The sequence below is a fragment of the Cherax quadricarinatus genome, chromosome 29, assembly GCF_038502225.1.
Source record: "Cherax quadricarinatus isolate ZL_2023a chromosome 29, ASM3850222v1, whole genome shotgun sequence".
Taxonomy (NCBI): domain Eukaryota; kingdom Metazoa; phylum Arthropoda; class Malacostraca; order Decapoda; family Parastacidae; genus Cherax; species Cherax quadricarinatus.
Window position 1 is genome coordinate 33,370,047 of NC_091320.1, and position 27,500 is coordinate 33,397,546.

Below are 27,500 nucleotides of genomic sequence, written 5' to 3' on the forward strand. Positions count from 1 at the left end.
GACTGTTCAACTACTTCCCAACATACATAACGGGGATTACAAATAGACCCCTGGTTGTCTTCAAGAAGGCACTGGACAGGGACCTAAAACCAGTACCCGACCAGCCGGGCTGTGGTTCGTACATCAATTTGCGTGTGGCCAGCAGTAACAGCCTGGTTGATCAGACCCTGATCCACCACGAGGCCTGGTCTCAGACCGGGCCGCGGGGACGTTGATCCCCGAAACCCTCACCAGGTAAACTCACCAGGGTAAAGAGGTTGAGAAACTCTGGAGCAGGACTGGTGATCCTCAGGTACTCAGGTACTCAAATCCAACCTTTCTCACTCATGAAGCACCAGGTCCCTCCCTCTCCTTGCCTTCACGTAACCTCACAACGCTGTGATGAAGCATGAGTGTGTAGTTCACATCTGTTCATGAACTGGAAATGCTCACATGGATACAGAAACACAGTGTAGAAAGAGATTATATGTTCCTTTAGCAGTACAGGAGGATGAAGGAGTCTGGGCTTATGTAGTGGCGAATGGAAGGATCACAAGTGTGTTAAGAGGAGGCGAGATGAAGTTTAGTGGCCTCCACACACCTCTCAACATGCATGTGACCCTTTGCCTCTATATAAACCTAGACGCTGTCACCTTCCTGTACTGCTGAAGATCGCATACAGAGATCGAAATATGCAGTGTTTTTCTATACAGTTACTGTCTCCATGTGGCTTTCCTGAATATATGTGTTGTGTACCAAATTATCTTACTGGGTGGCACTTGACCTCTCTTCCCTATACTGTTTTAAGCTATGTATGCAATAATATTGGAAAGGCCTCCCTTGACGGCACATATGTGCTTAATTCCCACACCAGAAGATAAGATTTTTTCTTTTGCTACAAATGAAATATGAGATATTATAGTCCAGGACTAAACCTAGCAACTACTCCTTACTAACTCCCTACGTTATCCCATCACCTCCCAATAAAAACTTAACCCCCCCTCACCCACCCACGCAATCATCTTCCCCCCACCCCCGCCCAACCCTGGCAGTACAAGCAGCCAGATGGCCAAGATCATGTTCAGAGTGACCTTCATCGAATTTAAGGTCCCAAGAGTGTGTAGACATTGATATACTGAACGTTATGCGTTTCTTACCTCCATGTCAGGTGTTCCAGGCAATGTAATAGCCATCCTCAGAGTCCAGTAAATAAAATTCAGGAGGGGTGTTAATGTTGCAGTTTAAAAACTGTAGTGTAAAGCACCCTTCTGGCAAGACAGTGATGGAGTGAATGATGGTGAAAGTTTTTCTTTTTCGGGCCACCCTGCCTCGGTGGGAATCGGCCAATGTGATAATAAAAATAATAATAAATATATATATATATATATATATATATATATATATATATATATATATATAGATAGATAGATAGATAGATAGATAGATAGATATATGAAACTAGGGAGTCCTTTAGGTCCTGAAGGCGGGGAAGTTGCCTTCGTGAGATACAGATCAGATTATAATGCTAGACCTTGCTGTGTGTGGCAGTGTTGTGCACCTCCCACATTTGTTGTTGTTTGCATATATACAGTAAGTATAATTGTACTTGTGTGTATGTTTACTTATGTAAACATGTATATTTCTACCAGTGTCTTACAAGATACATTATTTATATCCCTTTGGTCTTCACTCGTCAAGTGTCAGTGCCAGTGTCAGTGAGTGCATTACAGAGCCACCTGTCTGTATACCGGAGGAATGGGTGGCAGTTCTGGTGTTGACTGGAAGAGTGGATGGCAAGTCTGGTGTAAACCGGAAGAGTGGGTGGGAAGTCTGGTGTAGACCGGGAGAGTGAGTGGCAAGTCTGGTGTAAACTGGAAGAGTGGGTGGCAAGTCTGGTGTAGACCGAGAGAGTGAGTAACAAGTCTGGTGTAGACCGAGAGAGTGGGTAACAAGTCTGGTGCAGACCGAGAGAGTGGGTAACAAGTCTGGTGCAGACCGAGAGAGTGGGTAACAAGTCTGGTGTAGACCGAGAGAGTGGGTAACAAGTTTGGTGTAGACCGAGAGAGTGGGTAACAAGTTTGGTGTAGACCGAGAGAGTGGGTAACAAGTCTGGTGTAAACCGAGAGAGTGGGTAACAAGTCTGGTGTAAACCGAGAGAGTGGGTAACAAGTCTGGTGTAAACCGAGAGAGTGGGTAACAAGTCTGGTGTAGACCGGGAGAGTGGGTAACAAGTCTGGTGTAGACCGAGAGAGTGGGTAACAAGTCTGGTGTAGACCGGGAGAGTGGGTAACAAGTCTGGTGTAGACCGGGAGAGTGGGTAACAAGTCTGGTGTAGACCGGGAGAGTGAGTAGCAGAAGCGACATTCAGTGTTCAAACGGCGACAGACTTTACCGTAAGGACGTTTCTCTTAAGGAGATACTTAGTAGAATTCGGCAGACAGTACCTTATGCCGGAGAAAGTTATTTGACGACGTTCTGCCCGAAGGTAAAAACGTCGGGTGACTTAAAACGTGTCGAAGCCTCTCACAGACGCATTCTGAAGACCTGGGAAAAAAAATGGCCGCTTTTCTAACCTCCAAAGTAAGTTTTTTTCCCCCTCATGTTGGCTCATGCGATTTACGAATCAATCCTTTATGTCATTTCCAGTGTGATTGTCTCTACGTGTGGTGTAGGTCATAATTAACACACCGTTAACCCAACACGTCTGGTGCATATAATCTTGACCTCCGTCTCGGGACCTTGTCGAGTCATGGTAAACATTGATCTTTCTTTTGTTTGTATTGCGTCTGTACTCCGTTTGTGGCATGTTAAAGCGGTCACTGTTGCATATTAACCTCTGGTGTTCCTGTGTGAGAGTGTAGCTTTATCCTGGGTACCTGTCTGAGCGTGTGCTAGCAGTCATTGTTGTGTAGCATTATCCTGGGTTCCTGTCTGAGCGTGTGCTAGCAGTCATTGTTGTGTAGCATTATCCTGGGTACCTGTCTGAGCGTGTGCTAGCAGTCATTGTTGTGTAGCATTATCCTGGGTACCTGTCTGAGCGTGTGCTAGCAGTCATTGTTGTGTAGCATTATCCTGGGTACCTGTCTGAGCGTGTGCTAGCAGTCATTGTTGTGTAGCATTATCCTGGGTACCTGTCTGAGCGTGTGCTAGCAGTCATTGTTGTGTAGCATTATCCTGGGTACCTGTCTGAGAGGTGTACCAGCTGTTACTATGACATCAACATCCTGGGTACCTGCCTGAGAGTGTCACAGCACCACTCTTCCATGCCAACATTATGTAAATATTCTAGGCACTCAGTGTTTCATATCAACCACCTAGATACTCTCCCTGCAAGTGTCACTTTCCACGAAAACGCACACAACTGTTTTCGGGTATTTCGTACCAAACAGTAAATCGCGGTCTAAAATTTACGACAGTGACTGAAATTTTTCGAGAACCGTCTGTTTCTCAGCCTTGATCTCATTTCAAAAATATTCCTAATGCGAAGAATTTTATGAAGTACTCATGATTTCAGGGAATAAGTTTTGTATATACTTAGATATATATCAGTGTGTTTCGGGCTTTATACACCACTGTACTGGATTAATATTTTTATTTCTCTGTACCTTTTTATTTATTTTGTACCATTTCTATTTATTTTGTACCGTTTTTATTTACTCTCCACCTTTTTATTTACTCCGTACCGTTTTTATTCACTCTGTACCGTTTTTATTTCCTCTGTGCCGTTTGCATTTACTCTGCCACTTTTTACTCTGTGTGGGATCTCTGTTGTTTATATAATTCCTTCACCGATTATTTTATAACCTCGTTAAGCGGTTCTACGCCACCTCGCTCTCTTCTCTAGCACTCGCTGGACGTAGGCTTTTTTTGCCGGTTTCTACGGCTCTGCATCATTGAGAACTAGTTTTTACGCACTAGTCTCTGAGGGTGACGCAAAAGGGTACGAGGCGCAGTCCCCTACGCTACGGGGAATTCCTTTTTCCGTTGAAATTCTGTCATTGCGTCTTGCCTCTCTTAGTAAGGAGTTGGTGGGCAAAATGAAGAGAAACTTTTTTTTTAGAAGGGCGTGATACCTTTAAATAAAGGTGGGTCCTTTGTAGGAGGGTGAGACCATTAACGAACGATAATTTTTTTTAGTAGAAGAGCGAGATCATTGAAGATCGATCAGGTCTTTGAAGGAGAGAGAGAGAGAGAGAATTTCGTAGGAAGTTGAGAACTTTGAAGAAGGAGGAGATCTTGGAAGGAGAGGCAACACCGTTGAAGGGTTAGTGAAACCTTGGAAGGGAAGGCATCACATTGGAAAGAACTGACGGACCTTGGTTGTTTGGTTGACTGGCTGGGTAAGAGTATAGATAAGCGGGAACCACACTTCGATGTTGAGTAGGTGAGAAGGGGAAAGGGGCTTAACACTAACCCCATCCCTCCGGTGGGAGGTGAGGGTGTGCCTATACTTCTCCAGTGGAGAAGTACAGGCACACTACTGTCACTGCTAAATCTACTATCACTACTGCTGTTGCTGCTGTAACTTCTTCTCCTACTGTCTAAAGGGTGGGCAGGCCTTTGAAGCTTGAGGACTTTAGAAGGGATGTCCCATGGTCAGGGAGGACCTTAGAAGGGAGGGTCAGTGGCCAAGGAGGACCTTAGAAGGGACTGTAGTCACCTAATTGTGGTTTCAGAGGTCGAGACTCAGCTCCTGGCGGGGTCAAGGATGACCTTGGGGTCCCAGTGTTGGTGTTTTTATCTGTGGCTTATGGAATGGCGAGTGGGAGGGAGTAGGAGTTGTTGTTGACTATGAAACAGAATTATTCGATCTTTCTGGCGTGCGGTTGGCTGAGTGGCTGTAAAGCTGAGTGGCTTAGTGGCTGAGTGGCTGGCTGCTTGACTGGTTGGCTGACTGGCTGGCTGCTTGACTGGTTGGCTGACTGGTTAACTTAACCTAACATCAGACAATCCGCGACAGCTTCATGTCTTAGTTGGGGTGAACAAATAAAAGGGTGTGGCTGGGAGGGGGTGTTCCCGGGGCGACATTGATGATGGTGCAGCGTCCTTCCCTGAACAACGGTGGTGGTCCTGCTCTGCCTTGAACAATGGTGGTTCAGCTTTGCCCTGAACAACGGTGGCATATTTACCCCATTCATAGACAGATGAATGTCTTCAGAGTTCTCTACCCGCTGGACACTCACCTTGGGCCACCAGTCACCATATATTTCTCGGGTGCAGATGGCGTATAATAATAATAATAATAATAATAATAATAATAATAATAATAATAATAATAATAATAATAATAATAATAATAATAATAATAATAATAATAATCTTTATTTCTACAAGTACATGATACAACTTACACTGCCATTTGACACCTTGCAGAAGCAGCTTTAATTGGGACAAAGTTCCGCTCCGTGTAGAGCAAAACTTTTCTACTATCGTTAAAGGAAGGAGATTACCGACTCACTTGTGGGTTTTCAATCCCAACTCTGTCCGGTTTCAGTCAAGATGGCCGCCTGAGAGCTACTTGTTACAATTCCTGACTGTAACATCTGTTAGTGTGACTTTGTAACATCTGTTAGTGTGACCGAAACGTCGTCGTAAGAGTCTCTCTCCTATGTGCGAGTTATCTGTATATCTGTTCTTTTCCATCTTCCTCGTCTAAATTTAGGCAATGTCGTTTTCTCGGACGCCGGGAGGTAAGACTAGTTATGAAATAAGCTCAAACTAGGCCCTCAAACTCTGCATGTGAGAAAGAATGAGTCAGGAGGTTGAACCGGACGCTAGCAACAACTACTAGGTTAGTACACACACATACAAACTCATCCAACTCTCAAAAACATCCATCAACTACGCTCTATACCTCAATTTCACCCTCAGTCCTACAGCTTCCACAACAAACTATTCTACTCCCCCCCACACAATCCTAATACAATCTCAAGGTCCCCAACCTCACCACAAATCCCCACCAACACATCACATCCTACCATCAAGCTCTGCAAGCTTAACTGTTCACATCAGGTCTTCCGTACTTCTCTTGCATCAATTAGTCAGGTGGAATCAAAAGAAAACCGATCACAGTAAACAAGGAATAGATCAGAAAGATAACTCATGAGATAAAGAACGAATAGAAGAAGTCTACACAGACTTCATTGCAATTACTGAAACCAAACTAACTGATCACAGAAGCAATCTTTCGATAAAGAGCAGAGACAGAGGAATAAGAGAAGGAAGAAGCAGAATATAAATAAAAACTGCTGGAAATTCGAAAAAAAATTTAAATTATGGGATATATAAATGGGAAGAATAACTATGTAAGATCTCTAATTTTTTTTTTTTTGCTGCCATCTACGTTCCCCAACAGTCAGGCGAGCGAGACTAGATGTCACGGAAACTACGTAGCAATAATATATATAATATAAAGTAATAGCAAGGCTGTAAACGGAGCCTTGGGTTAGATTAAGGATGTGACAAATTTTCGATAATTAACATGTAAACTGTGACAAAGAGGAGCCCTCGGGAACCACAGAAATGTGGGGCTCGACCTAGCGATGCGTCTCAAGGATCTGTCGAGATTAAGAGCAAACGACCAGCTGGCAACACCTTGTAATAACCCACATGGAGATAGAACCTCTCTGATCACGGGTTCTATCCCCGTCCGCGGTATGGCTTGAACCTCAGAAGATTAATTGGTCTGTGTTTTTCGATCCCCTTTTGGGATTCTCCTGAAGAGGATCCCAAAAGGGGATCGAAATATACAGACTAATTAATCTTCTCAGTTTCTGTGATAAATTAGACACATGTGCAACACTTGGGTATCTTCACTGAGGAAACGTTTCGCCACACAGTGGCTTCATCAGTCCAATACAAAGAAAAGTGGTATATATCAGAAGAAGTTTGAGGTAATCAGTCCCTCAGCTTACTGACAATATAATCAGTGCATCAATCTTGATGTATACTTGTATGACCCTTGTAGGTTCAGCACTTCTTTTTTATTATAATAATAATTGATATATACCTCGTTGTAATCAGTCCATCAAGACTGACTGATTACATCCACTCCAGGCTGAGGGACTGTTTACCTCAAATTCCTTCTGATTTTCACCACTCTTCTTTGTATTGCACTGATGAAGCCACTGTGTGGCGACCCACGTGTTGTACATGTTTCTAATTTATCAACCTGTCGGTTCTCTGAACCATTTATCTACATTTCAGAGTTTCTGTCTCCATATGGGTTATTATTGAGCATTTACGAATGATCATGAGACTTTAGTTATCCATTATGGCCTAGTTTTCATTTTAATGACTCGAATATCAAGAAAACTGGGTACTGAGAGCCCCCTGGTAGTAAGTTGACGTACAAGTTCCAGGGGAGTATATTGGGTGTGCTGGGTGAGCGTCGCACACCCAACAAAGATGGTCAACTCATCATAAATATTAAGCTCACTCAATAATATAATTACGTATCATATTGGGAAACTAATTTTATTGTTTCCTGTTATGAAATATTGTGGCAGTCGTTCTGGGTAATACTTATGTCAAAGTAATAGATTCAGCACGGTAGCACAGTACAGCACGGTAGCACAGTACAGCACGGTAGCATAATACAGCACGGTAGCACAGTACAGCACAGTACACACCCTGTGACAAGAACCATTATACGCCACTGCGGACAGACGATAGGAGTTTGCATTAAGTGAGGCTTCGGCTGGGGTATGCAGGAGAAAAGGGAGTTGGAACTGTCCTCCAGTGAAAGTAGGTCTTAGACAGGGTTGTGTGATGTCGATTTGGTTGTAATATAACTGAATGCTAGGGTGTTGGGGAGAGATGTGGGATTCAAAGATGATGAATCTGATACCCAGTGGGAGTTGTCATAGTTGCTCTTTGCCGATACCCCTCAAGGAAGGTTCCTTGATGTTGGTGAGGGGCTCTTGATTTAGGGAATTGGATCTGTGCTCCAGTTCCCCGAATTAAGCCTGAATGCTTTCCACATCCCCCCCCCCCAGGCGCTGTATAATCCTCCGGGTTTAGCGCTTCCCCCTTGATTATGATAATAATAATCTTTGCCGATAACATAGTTATTCTGGGAGATTCTGAAAAGTTACGACGATTGGAGGAGGAACCTGTGGTTTTGTATATAAGGTGATAAAGGCAACAAAAAAGTTAAACAGTGAAAGACTGGATATATCAGCCTAGAGGACGGGAGTAAGAGGGGGAAGTGAAAATATTTAGATATCCGGAAGTGGACGCATCAGCAGATGAGTCTATGAACGACCAGGTGAACCATAGAATAGAAGGAATGGGACTCAAACCCACGACGGCCAAACTCACTGGTCTGTAGGTTTTAGGAATCATTTCCCATGGGTTTGAATCCCAAAATCCCATTCTGCTATTTGTATACAGTCGTGTCATCACGTATCTCGCGAATCGGGTCAGCAGCAGCAGTTTCATTAGCTGGAAAAACCAACGGTGTCAGCAAATTACTGACACAGTTTTATTTTCTCACCGGTCTTCACTTGGTTGAAAAACACTTGCTGGATACATGAGGATGATCAGTCTTGTTCTCGACTTCAAGGTCTCTCGATAATATTCACCTGACCTTGAACCAGCGCGTTAAGGAATGTGCATGAAGCCACGCATTGCGACGTTCTCTGTCGTACCGAATTAGACCGCTGCTGAGAAGAGTTAAGAAGAGCTACTCGCTGCTGAGGTGAGTTAAGGAGAGCTACTCGCTGCTGAGAAGAGTTAAGGATAGCTACTCGCTGCTGAGGAGAGTTAAGGATAGCTACTCGCTGCTGAGGAGAGTTAAGGATAGCTACTCGCTGCTGAGGAGAGTTAAGGAGAGCTACTCGCTGCTGAGGAGAGTTAAGGATAGCTACTCGCTGCTGAGGAGAGTTAAGGAGAGCTACTTGCTGCTGAGGAGAGTTAAGGAGAGCTACTCGCTTCTGAGGAGAGTTAAGAAAAGCTACTCGCTGCTGAGGAGAGCTAAGGAGAGCTACTCGCTGCTGAGGAGAGTTAAGGAGAGCTACTCGCTGCTGAGGAGAGCTAAGGAGAGATACTCGCTGCTGAGGAGAGTTAAGAAGAGCTACTCGCTTCTGAGGAGAGTTAAGGAGAGCTACTCGCTGCTGAGGAGAGTTAAGGAGAGCTACTCACTGCTGAGGAGAGTTAAGGAGAGCTACTCGCTGCTGAGGAGAGCTACTCGCTGCTGAGGAGAGTTAAGGAGAGCTACTCACTGCTGAGGAGAGTTAAGGAGAGCTACTCACTGCTGAGGAGAGTTAAGGAGAGCTACTCGCTAGTGAGGAGAGTTAAGGAGAGCTAGTCGTTGCTGAGGAGAGCTAAGGAGAGTTCTTCGCTGCTGAGGAGAGCTAAGGAGAGTTACTCGCTGCTGAGGAGAGTTAAGGAGAGCTACTCGCTGCTGAGGAGAGTTAAGGAGAGCTACTCGCTGCTGAGGAGAGCTAAGGAGAGTTACTCGCTGCTGAGGAGAGTTAAGGAGAGCTATTCGCTGCTGAGGAGAGTTAAGGAGAGCTACTCACTGCTGAGGAGAGTTAAGGAGAGCTACTCGCTGCTGAGGAGAGCTACTCGCTGCTGAGGAGAGTTAAGGAGAGCTACTCGCTAGTGAGGAGAGTTAAGGAGAGCTAGTCGTTGCTGAGGAGAGCTAAGGAGAGTTCTTCGCTGCTGAGGAGAGCTAAGGAGAGTTACTCGCTGCTGAGGAGAGTTAAGGAGAGCTACTCGCTGCTGAGGAGAGTTAAGGAGAGCTACTCGCTGCTGAGGAGAGCTAAGGAGAGTTACTCGCTGCTGAGGAGAGTTAAGGAGAGCTATTCGCTGCTGAGGAGAGTTAAGGAGAGCTACTCGCTGCTGAGGAGAGCTAAGGAGAGCTACTCGCTACTGAAGAGAGTTAAGGAGAGCTACTCGCTGCTGAGGAGAGTTCAGGAGAGCTACTTGCTGCTGAGGAGAGCTACTCGCTGCTGAGGAGAGTTAAGGAGAGCTAGTCGTTGCTGAGGAGAGCTAAGGAGAGCTCTTCGCTGCTGAGGAGAGCTAAGGAGAGTTACTCGCTGCTGAGGAGAGTTAAGGAGAGCTACTCGCTGCTGAGGAGAGTTAAGGAGAGCTACTCGCTGCTGAGGAGAGCTAAGGAGAGTTACTCGCTGCTGAGGAGAGTTAAGGAGAGCTATTCGCTGCTGAGGAGAGTTAAGGAGAGCTACTCGCTGCTGAGGAGAGCTAAGGAGAGCTACTCGCTACTGAGGAGAGTTAAGGAGAGCAACTCGCTGCTGAGGAGAGCTAAGGAGAGCTACTCGCTGCTAAGGAGAGTTAAGGAGAGCTACTCGCTGCTGAGGAGAGTTAAGGAGAGCTACTCGCTGCTGAGGAGAGCTAAGGGGAGTTACTCGCTGCTGAGGAGAGTTAAGGAGAGCTATTCGCTGCTGAGGAGAGTTAAGGAGAGCTACTCGCTGCTGAGGAGAGCTAAGAAGAGCTAAGAAGAGCTACTCGCTGCTGAGGAGAGTTAAGGAGAGCTACTCGCTGCTGAGGAGAGTTAAAGAGAGCTACTCGCTTCTGAGGAGAGCTAAGGAGAGCTACTCGCTGCTGAGGAGAGCTAAGGAGAGCTACTCGCTGCTGAGGAGAGCTAAGGAGAGCTACTCGCTGCTGAGGAGAGTTAAGGAGAGCTACTCGCTGCTGTGGAGAATTAAGGAGAGCTACTCGCTGTTCAGGAGAGTTAAGGAGAGCTACTCGCTGCTGAGGAGAGCTAAGGAGAGCTACTCGCTGCTGAGGAGAGTTAAGGAGAGCTACTCGCTGCTGAGGAGAGTTAAGGAGAGCTACTCGCTTCTGAGGAGAGTTAAGGAGAGCTACTCGCTGCTGAGGAGAGTTAAGGAGAGCTACTCGCTGCTGAGGAGAGCTACTCGCTGCTGAGGAGAGTTAAGGAGAGCTACTCGCTGCTGAGGAGAGCTACTCGCTGCTGAGGAGAGTTAAGGAGAGCTACACGTTGTAGAAGAAGCTTTATGGTGTCAGGTTTCGCTGTGTGTAGAGCTTTATCAAGCTCTAGATAAAGCTCTGCACAGAGCTATACGTAGTCTTAACTTTCACATCTTTTAAAATTAGTGTTAAGCTGATTTAGATTAGGTTAGGTTAAGTTAGGTTAATGTAGCATAAGTTAGGTTAGGTTAGGTTAGGTTTAATTAGGTCTGGTTAATGTAGGGTAGGTTAGGTTAGGTTAATTTAGGTTAAGTTCAGCTAAGGTACGTTACGTTAGGTTTGGTTTGGTTAATGTAGGTTAACATAGGCTATAGTAACCTAACCTGGGCAGGAGAATGTGCTTTCGATGTGACTGTCTATCTTTATCTATCTATCTATCTATCTATCTATCTATCTATCTATCTGTCTGTCATTTTCTATGTGTATGTCTCTCTCTCTCACACACACTTTTTAAAAATATTTAACGTTTCTTTCAATTATTATTATTATTATTATTATTATTATTATTATTATTATTATAACACGTCTTTCACACCTCAGCAACATCGACCTAGGTTAATGGGGTTTAACGTCTATCGGCTACACGATGATCATTAAGGTTTTATATCACCTGTTCACCACCAGTCAAGAACACTTTAATACCTAAAAGAGTGTGTATACATATACACCCGGAGAGACATACACCTCTCGGTGTATATATGAAACCAGGCTTCATATAACATCGTTGGTTGTCTAAAGCGTTTTGACACCGTCTGTTTGAGAACGCTTTACACCACAACATTCTCACGGAACGGAGAGGATTCGAACACAAGACAAGTCAGCTGTGAAAACCTCAAGGTCGGTGCTGAGGCACTGGACTCGGGAGTCATTGTCCTTTAGTTATTTCGTCAGGTGTCGCAGCTGGGTTGTAATGCGAGACGGCGTGGGAATGTGGTTATGGGGGGGGGGAGTATTGAAGACCCGTCCCCATAGTCGGGGTGCCACCCCCCCCCCACAACTCTGTTCATTAACATTTCTTACCTCCAGTACTTTAAGTTTGGTTCATTTATTAAGAACAACATAGCAACAACACTATACGTAAGCAAGTTGATCCTTACAGCCTTCCTGAAAGCACTTCAAGGAAGGAAGCACGCCAGTGGCCGTTCCTGAAGCCAGGGACCATTCCTGAAGCCATAGACCATTCCTGAAGTCAGAGACCATGCCTGAAACCAGAGACCATTCCTGAAGCCCGACCATGCAAGCAAGTTCAGCCGCACAACCTTCCCACCACACACCCCTTAAATAATAACTTAGGACAACCCCCAACAAACATTCATATTTATTTCTCATTCCTATGTCAGTTACGAACAAAAACCTCTCTGTTTCTGTAGATTTCTCATCCTTTACGCTTCTGCAATACTGACTGATTATATTAAAGGGAGAATAACAATAATTTAATGTTTATTGTCGCTTGGTTGAAAATTTCGTAGGATCTGGATCCTCATTCGTTGAGAGCTGGAAGGTAGGAGGGGCCAGGAGGCTGACGAACCCTTGAAGCCAACGCTGGGGTTATATAAGGGATGAGTTCCTGGCAGGTCAACACAGATCGACGCACCTCGACTATTCCTCTCACAGCACCATGAACTGCGTAAGTAACACCCGGCCAGTTCTGACTCGGTCTAACTCGGAGCTCTACAGCAGAGTAGTCATCCCTACGGCTCAGAGAGTGTGGTACACAGGACATGTACACCAAGAATTGTATGTCTTCCAGTGTGTATATACACTGAGAGTTTTCTTTAATCCATATTTTAGGGATTAAAATATTCTTGACGGGTGGTTAACAGGTGTAGTCTGTAGGGGTTTTAAGCCTAATTAACCAACCAATGAGAGGAAACATTAGACATGTTTCCTTACATCTGTTGCCACTGATCACCTAGCTGTAAGTAGGTACCTGTGTGTTAGCCAGAGTTGTGGGTCGCGCGCTGGGAAAGAAGGCCAAACGACCCCAGAAGAAATAAGCCACACTGCCTGGCTTCCTTGAGTTACACTTGGTAACTAATACGCCGTATTAATAAGCCGAATAAAGCCTTCTATCCCATGACACCTGCCTTCCCTGAACACGTGTTTATCCTCATGTGAACACAGTAGTAGTAGTAGTAGTAGTAGTAGTAGTAGTAGTAGTAGTAGTAGTAGTAGTAGTAGTAGTAGTAGTAGTAGCAGCAGCAGCAGTAGTAGTAATAATAATAATAATAATAATAATAATAATAATAATAATAATAATAATAATAATTATAATAAAAATTATAATTATACTAATAATCATAATGATAAATTACCTTTTTTCTCTTCCATAAATATACGAGATAACAACTATATCTTGTTACTTCTACTTACACTTATATATATATATATATATATATATATATATATATATATATATATATATATATATATATATATATATATATATATATATATATATATATATATATATATATATATATATATATATATATATATATATATATATATATATGTAATGTATGTAAGATGGAATCCACCTCTGGTGTAAATTGTGGGACCCATAGCCTCGGAGAAGTGAATAAAAAGGCTTTAAGGAAGAATATTTGGATTTCTTCCTGAAGCCATTTGAATATTCCACTTCCCCTATCACCGCATCTTTTCATTCTCTTTTACCAATAGGTATATTTATAGGTATAGGTATAGGTATATATATCATTGTCCATTAGCAGTTATTTAGTAACAGTTTTCTATATTACAGATGTCGCTTGTGCTTGTTGTGATGGTGACCCTGACCGCCCTTATGGGGTCCACCCGAGCCATGCCGGACCCCTACCCTCTGGCTGGCGCTGATCCTGACGCAGTGGCTGGCGCTGATCCTGACGCAGTGGCTGGCGCTGACCCCTACCCATTGGCTGACGCTAATCCCGGTGCTGACCCGGAGGCCGACCCACACTGGAGACGCTTCGGCTTCGGCCGTGGCTATGGTTACCGTGGATTCGGCGGATACGGTGGATTCGGCGGATACGGCTACTACCGTCGGCCTTTCTTTGGTCGCGGGTATTATGGTTACTATGGATAAATCGTGAGGTGTGGCGGCGACCATCCCAGACAGGACTTGCTCTCTCTCTCGCACAAACACCACAGGTCTCAAAGAAATCATTAAAAAAACAAAAAACCAATCATCAACACATGAACAGAGTTCCACAGCTTTGACAACAAGAACCATAACAGCTCCAGGCTGCAGCTCTTCTAACTACCAATCCAAGAGTTACCAGAGCCACTAACAACAACCTTCAGTGTGTTGATCTACTGCTAAAAACCACCACCTCGTCTTCCATCAAATAAAATTTAATAAACTCTTCTTTTTAAATTGTTTCTTACTCTCCAAAACTGTAAAATCTTATAATAAGAATATAAACTATATAATGATCTATATGTTATATTTATATTATGCAAAATATATAAACATGCTTAAGAAGTATAGGGACTTGCCCCACCAGTACCACTTTGTCCCAACAAGAGCACAGATCCTTGGTTCTTGGGGGTGAAGATGCCATGAGTTTCCTCAGAGAACTAGGTTCCAGGATCATCAAAACCCCCAGAGATTCGATGGCTGCTACTTTGTTTTTCCAGCGCTCAGCGTCTTGGGTTCCCGTCCGGCCACTGATTGACGGAACACATCAACTCCGGAGAAACGTTTCCGTAACAAGGATTCGCAAATGGTGCACAAGTGCCTCATTCTTCATGCTAGGCACGTCTAACTCACACCCACACACACAACCACTCATTTCTAAATATATTTTAACTATACTGGCTATCAGGAAAGCTTATAAGCTGAGAAACATATGGTGTTTAGCCTTCAGGGATTTGTAGAAGTTTAACACGGAGGCATTTACCTCTTAGTGTATATGCACTAATAAACTGGGTAACAATGTCATGGTGTGTGTGTGTGTGTGTGTGTGTGTGTGTGTGTGTACTCGCCTAGTTGTGGTTGCTGGGGTCGATTCATAGCTCCTGGCTCCGCCTGTTCACTGGTCGCTACTGGGTCACTCTCCTTGACCCATGAGCTTTATCATACCTCTGCTTAAAGCTATGTATTGATCCTGCCTCCGCTACATAGCTTCCCAAACTATTCCACTTCCTGACTACTCTGTGACTGAAGAAATTCTTCCTAACATTCCTGTGATTCATCTGTGTCTTCAAGTTCCAACTGTGTCCCCTTGTTGCTGTGTCCCATCCCTGGAACATTCTGTCTCTGTCCCCCCTATCAATTCCTCTCAGTATTTTATGTCATTATCATGTCCCCCCTATGTCTCCTGTCCTCCAGTGTCGTCAGGTGTGTGTGTGTGTGTGTGTGTGTGTGTGTGTGTGTGTGTGTGTGTGTGTGTCACATGGAAATTTAAGGAAAACATTCGGTTGGTTTCCGATACAAATAAATAATATAAGTACATGGTAAGAAGACTTCAACACGTACAGACGCAAACACAAAAAAAATATTCACGGCTGTAAATATACGTAACATCAGATAATGTTGGAGCTGCGATAAGAAGTCTGGTTTACCTTGAATGTTTATCTCTCTTGACTTAGAAGGAAGGTGGAGAGGTGGGGGGGGGGGAGGCAGGGAATAGCTACAAAGGAAGGGGATGGTTGCTGGGCGAATGTGAAGGGTGGGGGAAGAAGTTGGGGGTGATGAAGAATGTGAGGAGAGAAGTAGGGAGGAGCGAGTGTGGAGGCAGGGGACGGAGAGGACAGTGGTAATTAAATGCCGGAAGTAGGGTTAGGGAGTAGAGAGAGAGAGAGAGAGAGAGAGAGAGAGAGAGAGAGAGAGAGAGAGAGAGAGAGAGAGAGAGACATTGCTGTCGCTTTCGACCGGGTGTGGCACCAGGGCCTCTTAGCAAAACTTAAAGCACTGGGAATTGCAGGCTCTACGCTGTCTCCTAAGTGATTACCTTCATGGTAGATCTCTAAGTGTAGTTCTCAATGGAACGGAATCAGCAAGACATCCTATTGGGGCAAGTGTTCCACAAGGAAGCATGCTGGGACCATTGTTATGGAATGTCTACTTCAACGACCTTCTTCATCTCATCCCAGAATCACATGCATATGCAGACGACTGTACACTGACATTCACTTATCCAAGAGAAGAAATGCCAGCTGCTCTAAGCTACATCAATCACCAGCTGAGAGCTATATCAGCTTGGGGAAATAGATGGCCAGTAACACTTGCACCTGAGAAAACGCAAATGATGATCGTCTCTAGGCACCATGATGGTAATGCTGGTGCAGTAGTAAGGATGAATGGGAGGGTGTTGGCACCTGGAGAAGAAGTTGATATCCTTGGGGTGAAATTTGACTCCAAACTAACCATGAAGAACCATGTTGTAAATCTTGCAAACAAGGCAGCCAGGAAGCTACAGCACTTCGCCGTATCTCGCGTCTACTTGACAGTAGGGGTTGCAAGATTCTGTACGAGGCACAAGTACGCTCACACCTTGAGTATGCTCCACTTTCTTGGTTTGCCTGCCCCCCTCTCATCTGCGACTGCTTGACAGAGTAGAGAACAGAGCAAGACGTCTCATCTCTCCCCTGGACACATCCTGGATAGATCTGTCATTTCAGCAGAGCCTTCAACATAGGAGGGATGTAGGTGGCATTACTGTTATGTACAAGGCCAATATTGTCAAAGTACCACACTTGGATCCACTTCGAGGACAGCGTGAAACAAGCTTTTATGCCACAAGACGGGCAGAAAGCAGCAACTTCACTCTGGCTGTACCCTTCTCCAGAACATCATTCCATCTGAGATCATATATACACATTCGTACAGCATAATGATGTCAACGAGATAAAATCAGTTGATCAAATGAAAATGCTGGCCCACAGATGGCTCCAATTTCATCCTGTTCCCTACTTGTATGTCTCATAACAATAAAAATGCTTTCAAATGAGCTGATGTAGGTAACAGGTCTTAGCTTGTCAATAAAGTTAGGAATCCTTAACCTGTAAATAGCTCGTTAATAAAGCTAGGGATCCTTAACCTTGTCAAACCCTGTGTAAAAAAAAAAAAGGCAGGGGACGGGAGTGTTGCATAGTAAACATTAGGACCAGCGGAAGGCTGGAGGTGATGTAGGAAAGCATTGTAAATCAGCCTTAATCAGCCTAACCGGAGTTATCCTCATTGGTGTACCTCAAATTCGTATCAACTCTTCCCATCCCTTCCTCCCTTCCCTCTTTCCCATCCCCACTGCTCCACTTTACTAAGATTAAATCTATACAAGTTATCTCTTATATGTGTGTCCATAGATAATGTGACAATGAGGAGGGGTAAGAATAGCTCCACTACTAAAGCTCCTGGGCCGTGGGGAGGAGTTTAGTTGGGTTGCAGTTAGTAGCCTCTACCGGAATAATACAATTAGTATTTGTTCCGATATCTTCCACCAAGGCAGAGTGACGCCCCCCTCCTCCCCCCAAAAATAGCACTTTCACCACCATTAACATTTTATCACTGTCTTTATAGAGACGAACAGATATGAGAGTGCAGATGTCACTCCAAACAGCCAATATCCCATGCCCCTCCTTGAAAGTGTAGGTATTGTACTTCCCACCTACAGTACTCAAGTTTGGTTAACCAGTTTCCATGAATTTTTTCACAAAATATTATCCATCTTCTTGTCAATTCCCAAAAACCATTCGTCTCCACTCCTACCTAACACTGACACATGCCTGATGTATGTCCAAGCCCCTAACACACAAAACCTTTTACCCCCTCTCTCCATCCTTTCCTAGGACGACCCCTACCCCTCATTCCCTCCATTACAGATTAATGCACTCTCCAAGTTATCCAGTTTTGCTCCATCCTTTCTAAATAACCAAACCACCTCAACAGCTCCTCCTCAGCTTTCTGAATAATACTTTCAGTAACTCCACATCTCCGAATTTCCATACTATGAATACTCTGCATAATATTTACACCACACATTGTCCTTAGACACGACATCTCCACTGCCTACAACCTCCTCCTAGCTGCAGCATTTACAAATCAAGCTTCACACCCATATAAGACTGTTGGTACCTCTATATTCTCATAGATTCATTTCTTTACCTCCATGGCTAACGTCCTTTGTCTCCACATATACCTCAATGCACGACCCACCTTTTTTCCTTAATCAATTCTATGGTTTACCTCATCCTTCATAAACCCATCTGCTGACAAGTCAACTCCCAAATATCTGAACACATTCACTTCTTCCATACTCCCTCGAATCTGATATCTAATTTTTCCTTATCTAAATTGCTTGATGCTCTCATCTCATCTATGAATAAACTGAAGGGTGGACCAGTGGTTCGGACCACGGTTCAACGCTCTACCTAGACTGTATGTATATATATATGCAGGACAAGCGACAGGTAGTGGAAATCTTTAGCTCAAGTACTTTCACACTTCTCAGAGGTCTGAGACTTCTCTCCCTACTTTGGTTGCTCCCTTGCAACATTGCTCAGCTCCTGATGACGCAATGAGAAGTGTGAAAGTACTTGAACTGAAGATTTCCACCCCCTCCCCCGTGGCCTATCCTGCATAGTTAAGATCGCCCGTCTGCGATTGTTTGCACACACACACACACACACACACACACACACACACACACACATATATATATATATATATATATATATATATATATATATATATATATATATATATATATATATATATATATACTCTGCTCTTCTTATAACACTTCTTCTTTGTAAATACCTCTCATAAGCTAACTTTTTCTCTTTTATCACACCCTTTACTTCATCATTCTACCAATCACTCCTCTTTCCTCCTGCACCCACCCGCCTATAACCACAAACTTCTCCCCTACATTCTAATACTGCATTTTTAAAACTATTCCAACCCTCTTCAAGCCCCCCCCACTACTCATACCTGCACCAGCCCACCTTTCTGCCAACAGTTGCTTATATATATATATATATATATATATATATATATATATATATATATATATATATATATATATATATATATATATATATATATATATATATATATATATATATATATATATATATATATATATATATATATATATATATATATATATGAAGAGCAAAATTCACTACCTTCCCTCGTCAAAGCTCACCCACCCACCTACACAATAATTTCTTAGTTTTCTTCCCCACTTTCCCATTACATCAAGGAACCATCTCAAAACACTGCCATTTCCATCAGTTTAAACAATAATGGTCCCACAAGAAAAATACCTGGTTGAAAAAAAAAATATTAAGAAAGGTTTTTCGATAACGTTCGGAAAGATTGAGAATGAGAATAGGGTGGACCAACTGTGAACCGGAGGACACCGGCTGTCTGACAGTGCATACGTACAACTTGGCATGGGTTGGGTGACTTCTTAGTCGTGGGTATATAAGCCGCTGTCCTTCCTCAGGTAAACGCAATCAACGCTAGGTAGTCCTCCAGACACTATTACTCTCTCAGCAACATGAGGCTTGTGAGTACCATCATTGGTTTTTAACACCATCTGTAATACGTAAGTTTATTTTAGACTTGGACGTGTTTTCTTATACTTGCTGTCCCGTTCACCTATCAAGCAAGTAGGTACCTGGGTGCTAATCGATTGGTGTGGGTCGCATCCTGGGGGATAAGATTGAGGACCTCAATGAAAATAAGACAGTCCCTCGAAGATTCACTGCCTTTCTGGATGGCTAACTCTCCAGGGTTAAAAACCCGAACAATAATCTTAAATTAAATGTATGTCTTCCAGTATATATATTTATTAAGAGTTTACTCCCTGTTTTAGGGATTAAAATATTCTTGACGGGTGGTTAATAAGTGAAATGCAATCTTAATGACCGTCCTGTAGTCTATAGAGTCTATTCTCTTCTTGTGAAGACAGTAGTAACAGTAATAATAATAATAATAATAATAATAATAATAATAATAATAATAATAATAATAATAATAATAATAATAATAATAATAATAATTTATGTTTTCAACAGATTCTCGTAATTATATTTCTTATTCAGTATCTCGACTGTTTGAATTAGACCTAACTGTAGATTGTACTTTTGCAGCGAGAATATTGTATATTCACTAATGGCTTCATTTATCCTCTGTTTTCTGTAAATTCTTGATTTTATCTTCATGAGTTACCATAGGTAAGTTTACCCAAGTTCAGAGAATCATAGATCAACCTGTCGGCTTCCATCACACGGCTCTCATTGTTCCATGTGAACTGAACAATACACAAATAACATGCACATAGGAGAATGAAACTTATGACGAGTTTTCGGACAGAAACGTCGTCGTAAGTTTCATTCTCACCTAATTGTGGTCGTAGGGGTCGAGACATAGCTCCTGTGTGTGTGTGTGTGTGTGTGTGTGTTTTGTACTTAATCAGCCGAACTTGCCGATTAGGACGAACATCCTTAAAAAAATAAACTTTCTCAAAAAATTCTTTTACGGAATTTTCCATAATTTTTTCAATGAAAATGATATAAAGATTTAAATTTTTGGGCCCAAACTAACTTAGAAGCCTCAACTAACCTCCCATACACGAACATCTTTTAATTAGTATAGTTCTGCTATAGTGTGCGGACCTATTTCATTATTTAATAAAACAACTATATCTGATCAAAAACCAAATATACTTCCATGAAAATTTGTAAATATATTATTAAATCGCTTTATTACAGGTTTATTCTATATAACCGCCTTCAGTATCAATGATTGCATCAATGCGGGACAGGGAGCGTTGACATTCGTGAATCATATACATATATACATATACATATATACATATATACATATATCATATACATATATATCATATACATATATATCATATACATATATATCATATATATATATATATATATATATATATATATATATATAATATATATATATATATATATATATATATATATATATATATATATATATATATATATATATATATATATATATATGTATATGTCGTGCCGAATATGTAAAACTGGTCAATTAGCAAGAACTCATTTAAAATTAAGTCCTTTCTGAAATTATCTCTTATACGTTTAAAGATAAATTTTTTTCATTAATGTTGATGTAAAAATTTATAATTTTGCACCAAAAGAATCTTAGAAAACTTACCTAACCTTATTATAACAAGAACAATTTATTTTAGCCTAACCCAACTAAATATATTTTAGATTTGTTTACAATAATTTAATACTAAACAAACACAGTGAAATATATTTTTTTTCGTTAGGTTCAGAATGATTTTGGCGAAATTATTGCATACACAAATTTTCACTTGTCCTATATGGCAAGATGAACGTTGCTATTTAAGCCAAGATCGCAAGTTCTGCCTATTCGGCACGACATATATATATATATTTATATATTCAGCGAGAACCTTGAGTTTTCCCTGAAGCAAGTTTATTCTTTTCTCTGAGGATGAGGGTCCCTACTACAGTTCTAGAGGTGGTACCTCCCTATATATATATATATATATATATATATATATATATATATATATATATATATATATATATATATATATATATATATATATATATATATGTATATATATATATATATATATATATATATATATATATATATATATATATATATATATGTATATATATATATATATATATATTTATATATATATATATATATATATATATATATATATATATATATATATATATATATATATATATATATATATATATATATATATATATATATCGTAAAAAGTTCCTGTCTTAGAAGAGCACATCAGGAGCAAATACTTTAAAGTATCATTGTCCATTAGCAGTTGTTTACTTACAGTTTTCTATATTACAGTTGTGGCTTGTGCTGTGTGTGATGGTGACCTTGACTGCCCTTATGGGGTCCACTCGAGCCATGCCTGACCCCTCGCCCCTGGCTAACGCTGAGCCTGACGCTGACCCGGAGGCCGACCCGCACTTCGGCTTCCGTTACCGGAGATTCGGCGGATACGGCTACTACCGTCGGCCTTTCTATCGTCGCTGGTATTATGGTTACTGTGGATGAAGAGCGAGGTGTGGCGGTGACCATCCTAGACAGGACTTGATCTCTCTTGCGTAACAAAGAAATCATTTAAAAAAATGATCAAAACATGAGTTACAAGTTCTACAACGTTGACAGCAAGAACCATTGGAGCTCCAGGCTGCAGCTCTTCTAACTACCAATCCTAGAGTTTCCAGAGCTACTACAACAACTATCTTCAGCGTGTGGCTCTACAACTAACATCCACCACCTCGTCTTATATCAAATAAAATTTAATAAACTCTTCTTTCTAAATTATCTCTTTAGTCTCCAGAAATGTAAAAACCTTATAGTAAGAATATAAACCTAAACAAAGATCTCTATACAAACACTGATCTCTGGCTGAAGGAGACTCGAACCTACGAACCTTGGCACAAGGTACGCAGTGCTTTACCAATCTACCCACACTGGACAATACCTTGGCGTGCAACTTGCGTTACACGTTGATCCAAGGCAGCCAGCTTTCAGGGAGAAGGCTTACAGCTTTTCATCTCATCCCCTTCAGCCAGAGATCAGTGTTTGTGTATATTTCGCCTGCTCTTGCGAATTCCTTGCATTGTTAAAATCTCTAGTAAGGCTGATGCATGCAGGGGATGAGATGAAAAGCTGTAAGCCTTCTCCCTGAAAGCTGGCTGCCTTGGATCAACGTGTAACGCAAGTTGCACGCCAAGGTATTGTCCAGTGTCGGTAGATTGGTAAGGCACTGCGTACCTTGTGCCAAGGTTCGTAGGTTTGAGTCTCCTTCAGCCAGAGATCAGTGTTTGTGTATATTTCGCCTGCTCTTGCGAATTCCTTGCATATATATATATATATATATATATATATATATATATATATATATATATATATATATATATATATATATATATATATATATATATATATCAATGAAACCACGAAACAAGTGGTTTTCAATCATTTACCAAACTGCCGCTAGCCAGGATTCGACCCTACGACACATTGTTTCCCCTCAAGAGGCCACATAATGTGCATGTCACCCTACCATCTGAGCCATCGATCCTACTGCTACATAAACTGCTTGTGGAGGCAGGTATTGAAACAGAAGGAGACTGAAATTAATCCTTGAGCATACATTTGTCACGAGTGTCCTCGCAACATGAAACAAGAATAATTCGCTAGACTCATGTTGTTTGTTCTGCTTGGTGCGTGATCTTTGTAGGATCGATGGCTGAGTGGATAAGGTGACATATACATTGTAGTATAGGGACTTGCCGCACTAGTACCGCTTTGTCCCAATAGGAACACAGATCCTTGCTCTCTGGGGAGTGAAGGATGCCATGAGTTTCCTCAGAGAACTAGGTTCCAAGATTATCAAAACCTCCAGAGATTTGAGAGCTGCTACCTTGCTTTTCCAGTGCTCAGGGTGGCTGCGCGTCTTGGGTTCCCGTCCAGCGACTGATGGACAGAACACAACTCTGGCGAAACCTTTCCGTAACAAGGATTCCCAAATGATGCACAATTGTCTCATTCCTCATGCTAGGCACATCTAACTCACACCCACACACACACACACTCACTTATTTCTAAATATAGTTTAACTAAATTGGATATCAGGAAAGCTTATAAGCTGAGAAATATATGGTGTTTAACCTCCAGGGATTGATAGAAGTTTAACACGAAGATATTTACCTCTTAGTGTATATACACCTAGAGGTATTAATCTCTTAGTGTGATATATCGAGATGTGTATCTCTATGTATATACGCTGAGAGGTGTGTATCTCTCAGTGTATATACAACGAGAGGTATGCAGTCTCTAATTTTATATTCACCGAAATTCGTCTCTAATTCATATTTTAGGGATTAAAGTGCTCTGGACTAGTGGTTAGAGGTAACATGCGGCCTCAATGCAGTTGACAGGTTTTAGGCCCAATTAACAAAAAAATGTTAAACATTCGAGTACTGTGATAACTTAATTCAAGTTAGTATTCCTCCTACATATCATTCGGGTCACTTTTTTCTTACTCGCATACCTGACTTAGGCTGAATAACATCGAGGAATATCAGGGATAGATCATGAGATGAAGGGCCAAGGGATGGCTAGTAGAAGGATGAGGACGGATAGTAGAATGTTTTGTAGGGAATGGAAGGGCTAGGATAGGGCCTGGGGACACGTATGTGAGAATTTAGAGGAATGGCCAGTTGAAGGATAGGGAAAGGAATAAAGCTGGAGGATTTCTTTGGAGAAGAGCCATGAGCATGCCTTTTGAGAGGCTGAGAGGAGAGCGTTCTTAAGGATGGAGAAGGTGGGTCCCAGAGGATGGGGAAATGGGTGCCATGGAATGGATAGGGTAGGAGGGTTGTTTCCGGGGTATAGGTATGTGGGGAAGGAAAGGTTTCATGTGAAGGGAAGGGTGTTTATCAGGGAAGGGGGGAATTACAAAGAAAGGTGAGGGCAGCTTGGACGAGACGCATAATACTGCACCATAGGAAGTGTTTACATTGCGCTTACTGCGTTGGTGATGGAATTTCTTGTGTCAACAGCAGAAGCTACAATAACATTTCTTTTGACGCAGGTCTGAGTCACATAATAAGTCTAACTGCCCCCTTACTCCTTAAGCCCCTTACCCCTTTACCCTTATTGGAGCTTCTGATTATTTTACCGAGGACTTCCGCTGACTACCCAGGCCACACCCTAAAACAAACACAGCATTAGATTCGACAGCTGGCCTTCCATTGTACATAAAAAATGAAGAGCACATCTTAGAACAGCATCACAAGATGTTTTTGAGTAGTTAATACAGAGACAGGTAGTAAACCTGTCTCAGGTTTACTACCTACCTACCTACTCAGGTTTACTACCTACCTACCTACTCAGGTTTACTACCTACTGAGACAGGTAGTAAACCTGTCTCAGGGATAGAAAAATTGGACTAGAGTCTCTCCACTCTCCATGAACTTCACTTAATATCCTAGTGTTTGCTTTCATGTCAAGAGAGCAAACACTAGAACCCAAGACCCAAAATTTTTCTAATATGTCCTGATGTTTGCTCAGGTGTGTTTATAAACCAATTTGTGGGCATCTGTTACTAAGATTTATATTGCACAATTACGTAAGCAATGAAGAACTTCGAGAAAGAGGTAACGTTGCAGTAACAATAAACTAGAACGAAGTAAGATAGTGAAAAATATAATTAGGTGATAATATGTTAGGATCAGCGAGAATGGACTCCGAGTATGCTTATTATATAATTTTTTGGGCCTTCGCATTAGTAAGAAACATTTCTGTGGCCTTCCAGTGTGTGTACTCACCTATTTGTTCTCACCTATTTCTGATTTCAGGGGTCGAGACTCAGCTGCTGTGCCCGCCTCTTCACTGATCGCTACTAGGTTCTCTCTCTCCCTGCTCCATGAGCTTTATCATACCTCGTCTTAAAGCTATGTATGGTTCCTGCCTCCACTACACCACTTGCTAGACTTCTCCACTTCCTGACAACTCTATGACTAAGGAAATACTTCCTAACATCCCTTTGACTCATCTGAGTCTTCAACTTAAAACTGTGACCCCTTGTTTCTGTGTCCCATCTCTGAAACATCTTGTCTCTGTCCACCTTATCTATTCCACTCAGTATTTTATATGTCGTGGAATAGATAAGGTGGACAGAGACAGGATGTTCCAGAGATGGGACACAGAAACAAGGGGTCACAATTGGAAGTTGAAGACTCAGATGAGTCAAACGGATGTTAGAAAGTATTTCTTCAGTCATACAGGTGTCAGGAAGTGGAAAAGTCTAGCAAGTGATGTAGTGGAGGCAGGAACCATACATAATTTCAAGACGAGATATGATAAAGCTCATGGAACAGGGTGTGTGTGTGTATGTGTGTGTGTGTGTGTGTGTGTGTGTGTGTGTGTGTGTGTAAGTGTCATGTCTTGAGGTGTGGCGAGAGTCATTAGAATAACTTCAGAGTACGCACCACTGGCACATAATAGGGAGGTTAAATTCACCTATTCACATCCATTCATGCCCCTGTCCAACGTATTTTCAAAGCTGTTAAAAATTCTGTGATTATGGCGTAGATGAGAGGATGTGCGCGTCAGCGGATCTGGGATAAAGTTTATGTACACTGGAAGGAAGTTATGAAGAGGTTATATAAGTTAGATTTTTTTTTCGCAGTGGCGCGTTGGACACAGACACGCACAGACACGCACACACACACACACACACACACACACACACACACACACACACACACACACACACACACACACACACACACACACACACACACATACACACACACGCGCGCAAAAGAGAGAGATAAGTAATATAGATTTAAGGTAACTTAGTAAGCTGGAACAGTGTGGATGAAAAAGATAAAAGCAAATACCACATTTTAAGAGTTGATACGAATTTGAGGTACACGAATGAGGATAATTCCGGTTAGGCTAACTAAGGCTGCTTTACAATGCTTTCCTACATCACCTCCAGCCATCTGCTGGTCCTCTTGTGTACTGCGCAACATTTCCCTGCCGTGCCTCTGACATTTTCCCTGCCCCTGCTCTTTCTATTTCCCTACTCCCTAACCCTCCCTCCAACATTTACCTACTTCTCTCCTCTCATTTTTCCCCTGCCTCCACACTCCCTCCTCCCCATTTTTCTCCTCACATTCCTCATCACCCCGAACATCCCCTCTCCTCTTACATTCGCCCAGCAACTATCCCCTTACCTGGAGGTTACCTGGAGGTTATTCCGGGGATCAACGCCCCAGCGGCCCGGTCCATGACCAGGCCTCCCGATGGATCAGGGCCTGATCAACTAGGCTGTTACTGCTGGCCGCACGCAGTCCAACGTACGAGCCACAGCCCGGCTGATCCGGCACTGACTTTAGGTATCTGTCCAGCTCTCTCTTGAAGGCAGCCAGGGGTTTATTGGCAATTCCCCTAATGCTTGATGGGAGGCTGTTGAACAGTTTTGGGCCCCGGACACTTATGGTGTTTTCTCTTAGTGTACCAATGGGGGCATTTTGCATCGCCTGCCCAGTCTTTTACTTTCGTAGGGAGTGATTTCTGTGTGCAGATTTGGGACCATTCCTTCCAAGATTTTCCAAGTGTAGATTATGATATATCTCTCCCTCCTGCGTTCCAACGAGTACAAGTCAAGTGCTTCCAAGCGTTCCCAGTAGTTAAGGTGCTTGACAGAACTTATACGTGCAGTAAAGGATCTCTGTACACTCTCTAGATCTGCGATTTCACCTGCTTTGAACGGAGATGTTAATGTACAGCAGTATTCTAGCCTAGAGAGAACAAGTGATTTGAAAAGGATCATCATTCTTTGTAGTTTTTCCTCCCCCCCCCCACCTCTCCACGCAAACACAATTAGCTTGTTTAGCTGCTACACAAACAGGGAGTAGAATGAAATTAGCTCAGAGGGGTCCACATCACCGTATGTCCTTCGATGGCGGGTACAACATCTAGCTTGGCTAGATGCACCATTATTAAGGATTGCATTTTCGCT

The 27,500-nt window shown here is 42.4% G+C and overlaps 1 protein-coding gene and 1 long non-coding RNA gene across 2 annotated transcripts; both read left to right on the forward strand.

The window, feature by feature from the left end:
• The first annotated feature begins 12,399 nt into the window (after nt 1-12,399).
• LOC128690392 (uncharacterized) lies at nt 12,400-14,305 on the forward strand. Its single transcript, XM_053779073.2, has 2 exons — nt 12,400-12,559; nt 13,694-14,305. The coding sequence occupies exons 1-2, from the start codon at nt 12,551-12,553 to the stop codon at nt 14,012-14,014; spliced, it is 330 nt and encodes a 109-aa protein (XP_053635048.2). The 5' UTR covers nt 12,400-12,550; the 3' UTR covers nt 14,015-14,305.
• Nucleotides 14,306-19,366: 5,061 nt separating this feature from the next.
• On the forward strand, nt 19,367-22,279 carry LOC138853397 (uncharacterized). Its single transcript, XR_011392583.1, has 2 exons — nt 19,367-19,448; nt 21,800-22,279. It is a non-coding gene; the product is annotated as an uncharacterized lncRNA (long non-coding RNA).
• Nucleotides 22,280-27,500: the final 5,221 nt, after the last annotated feature.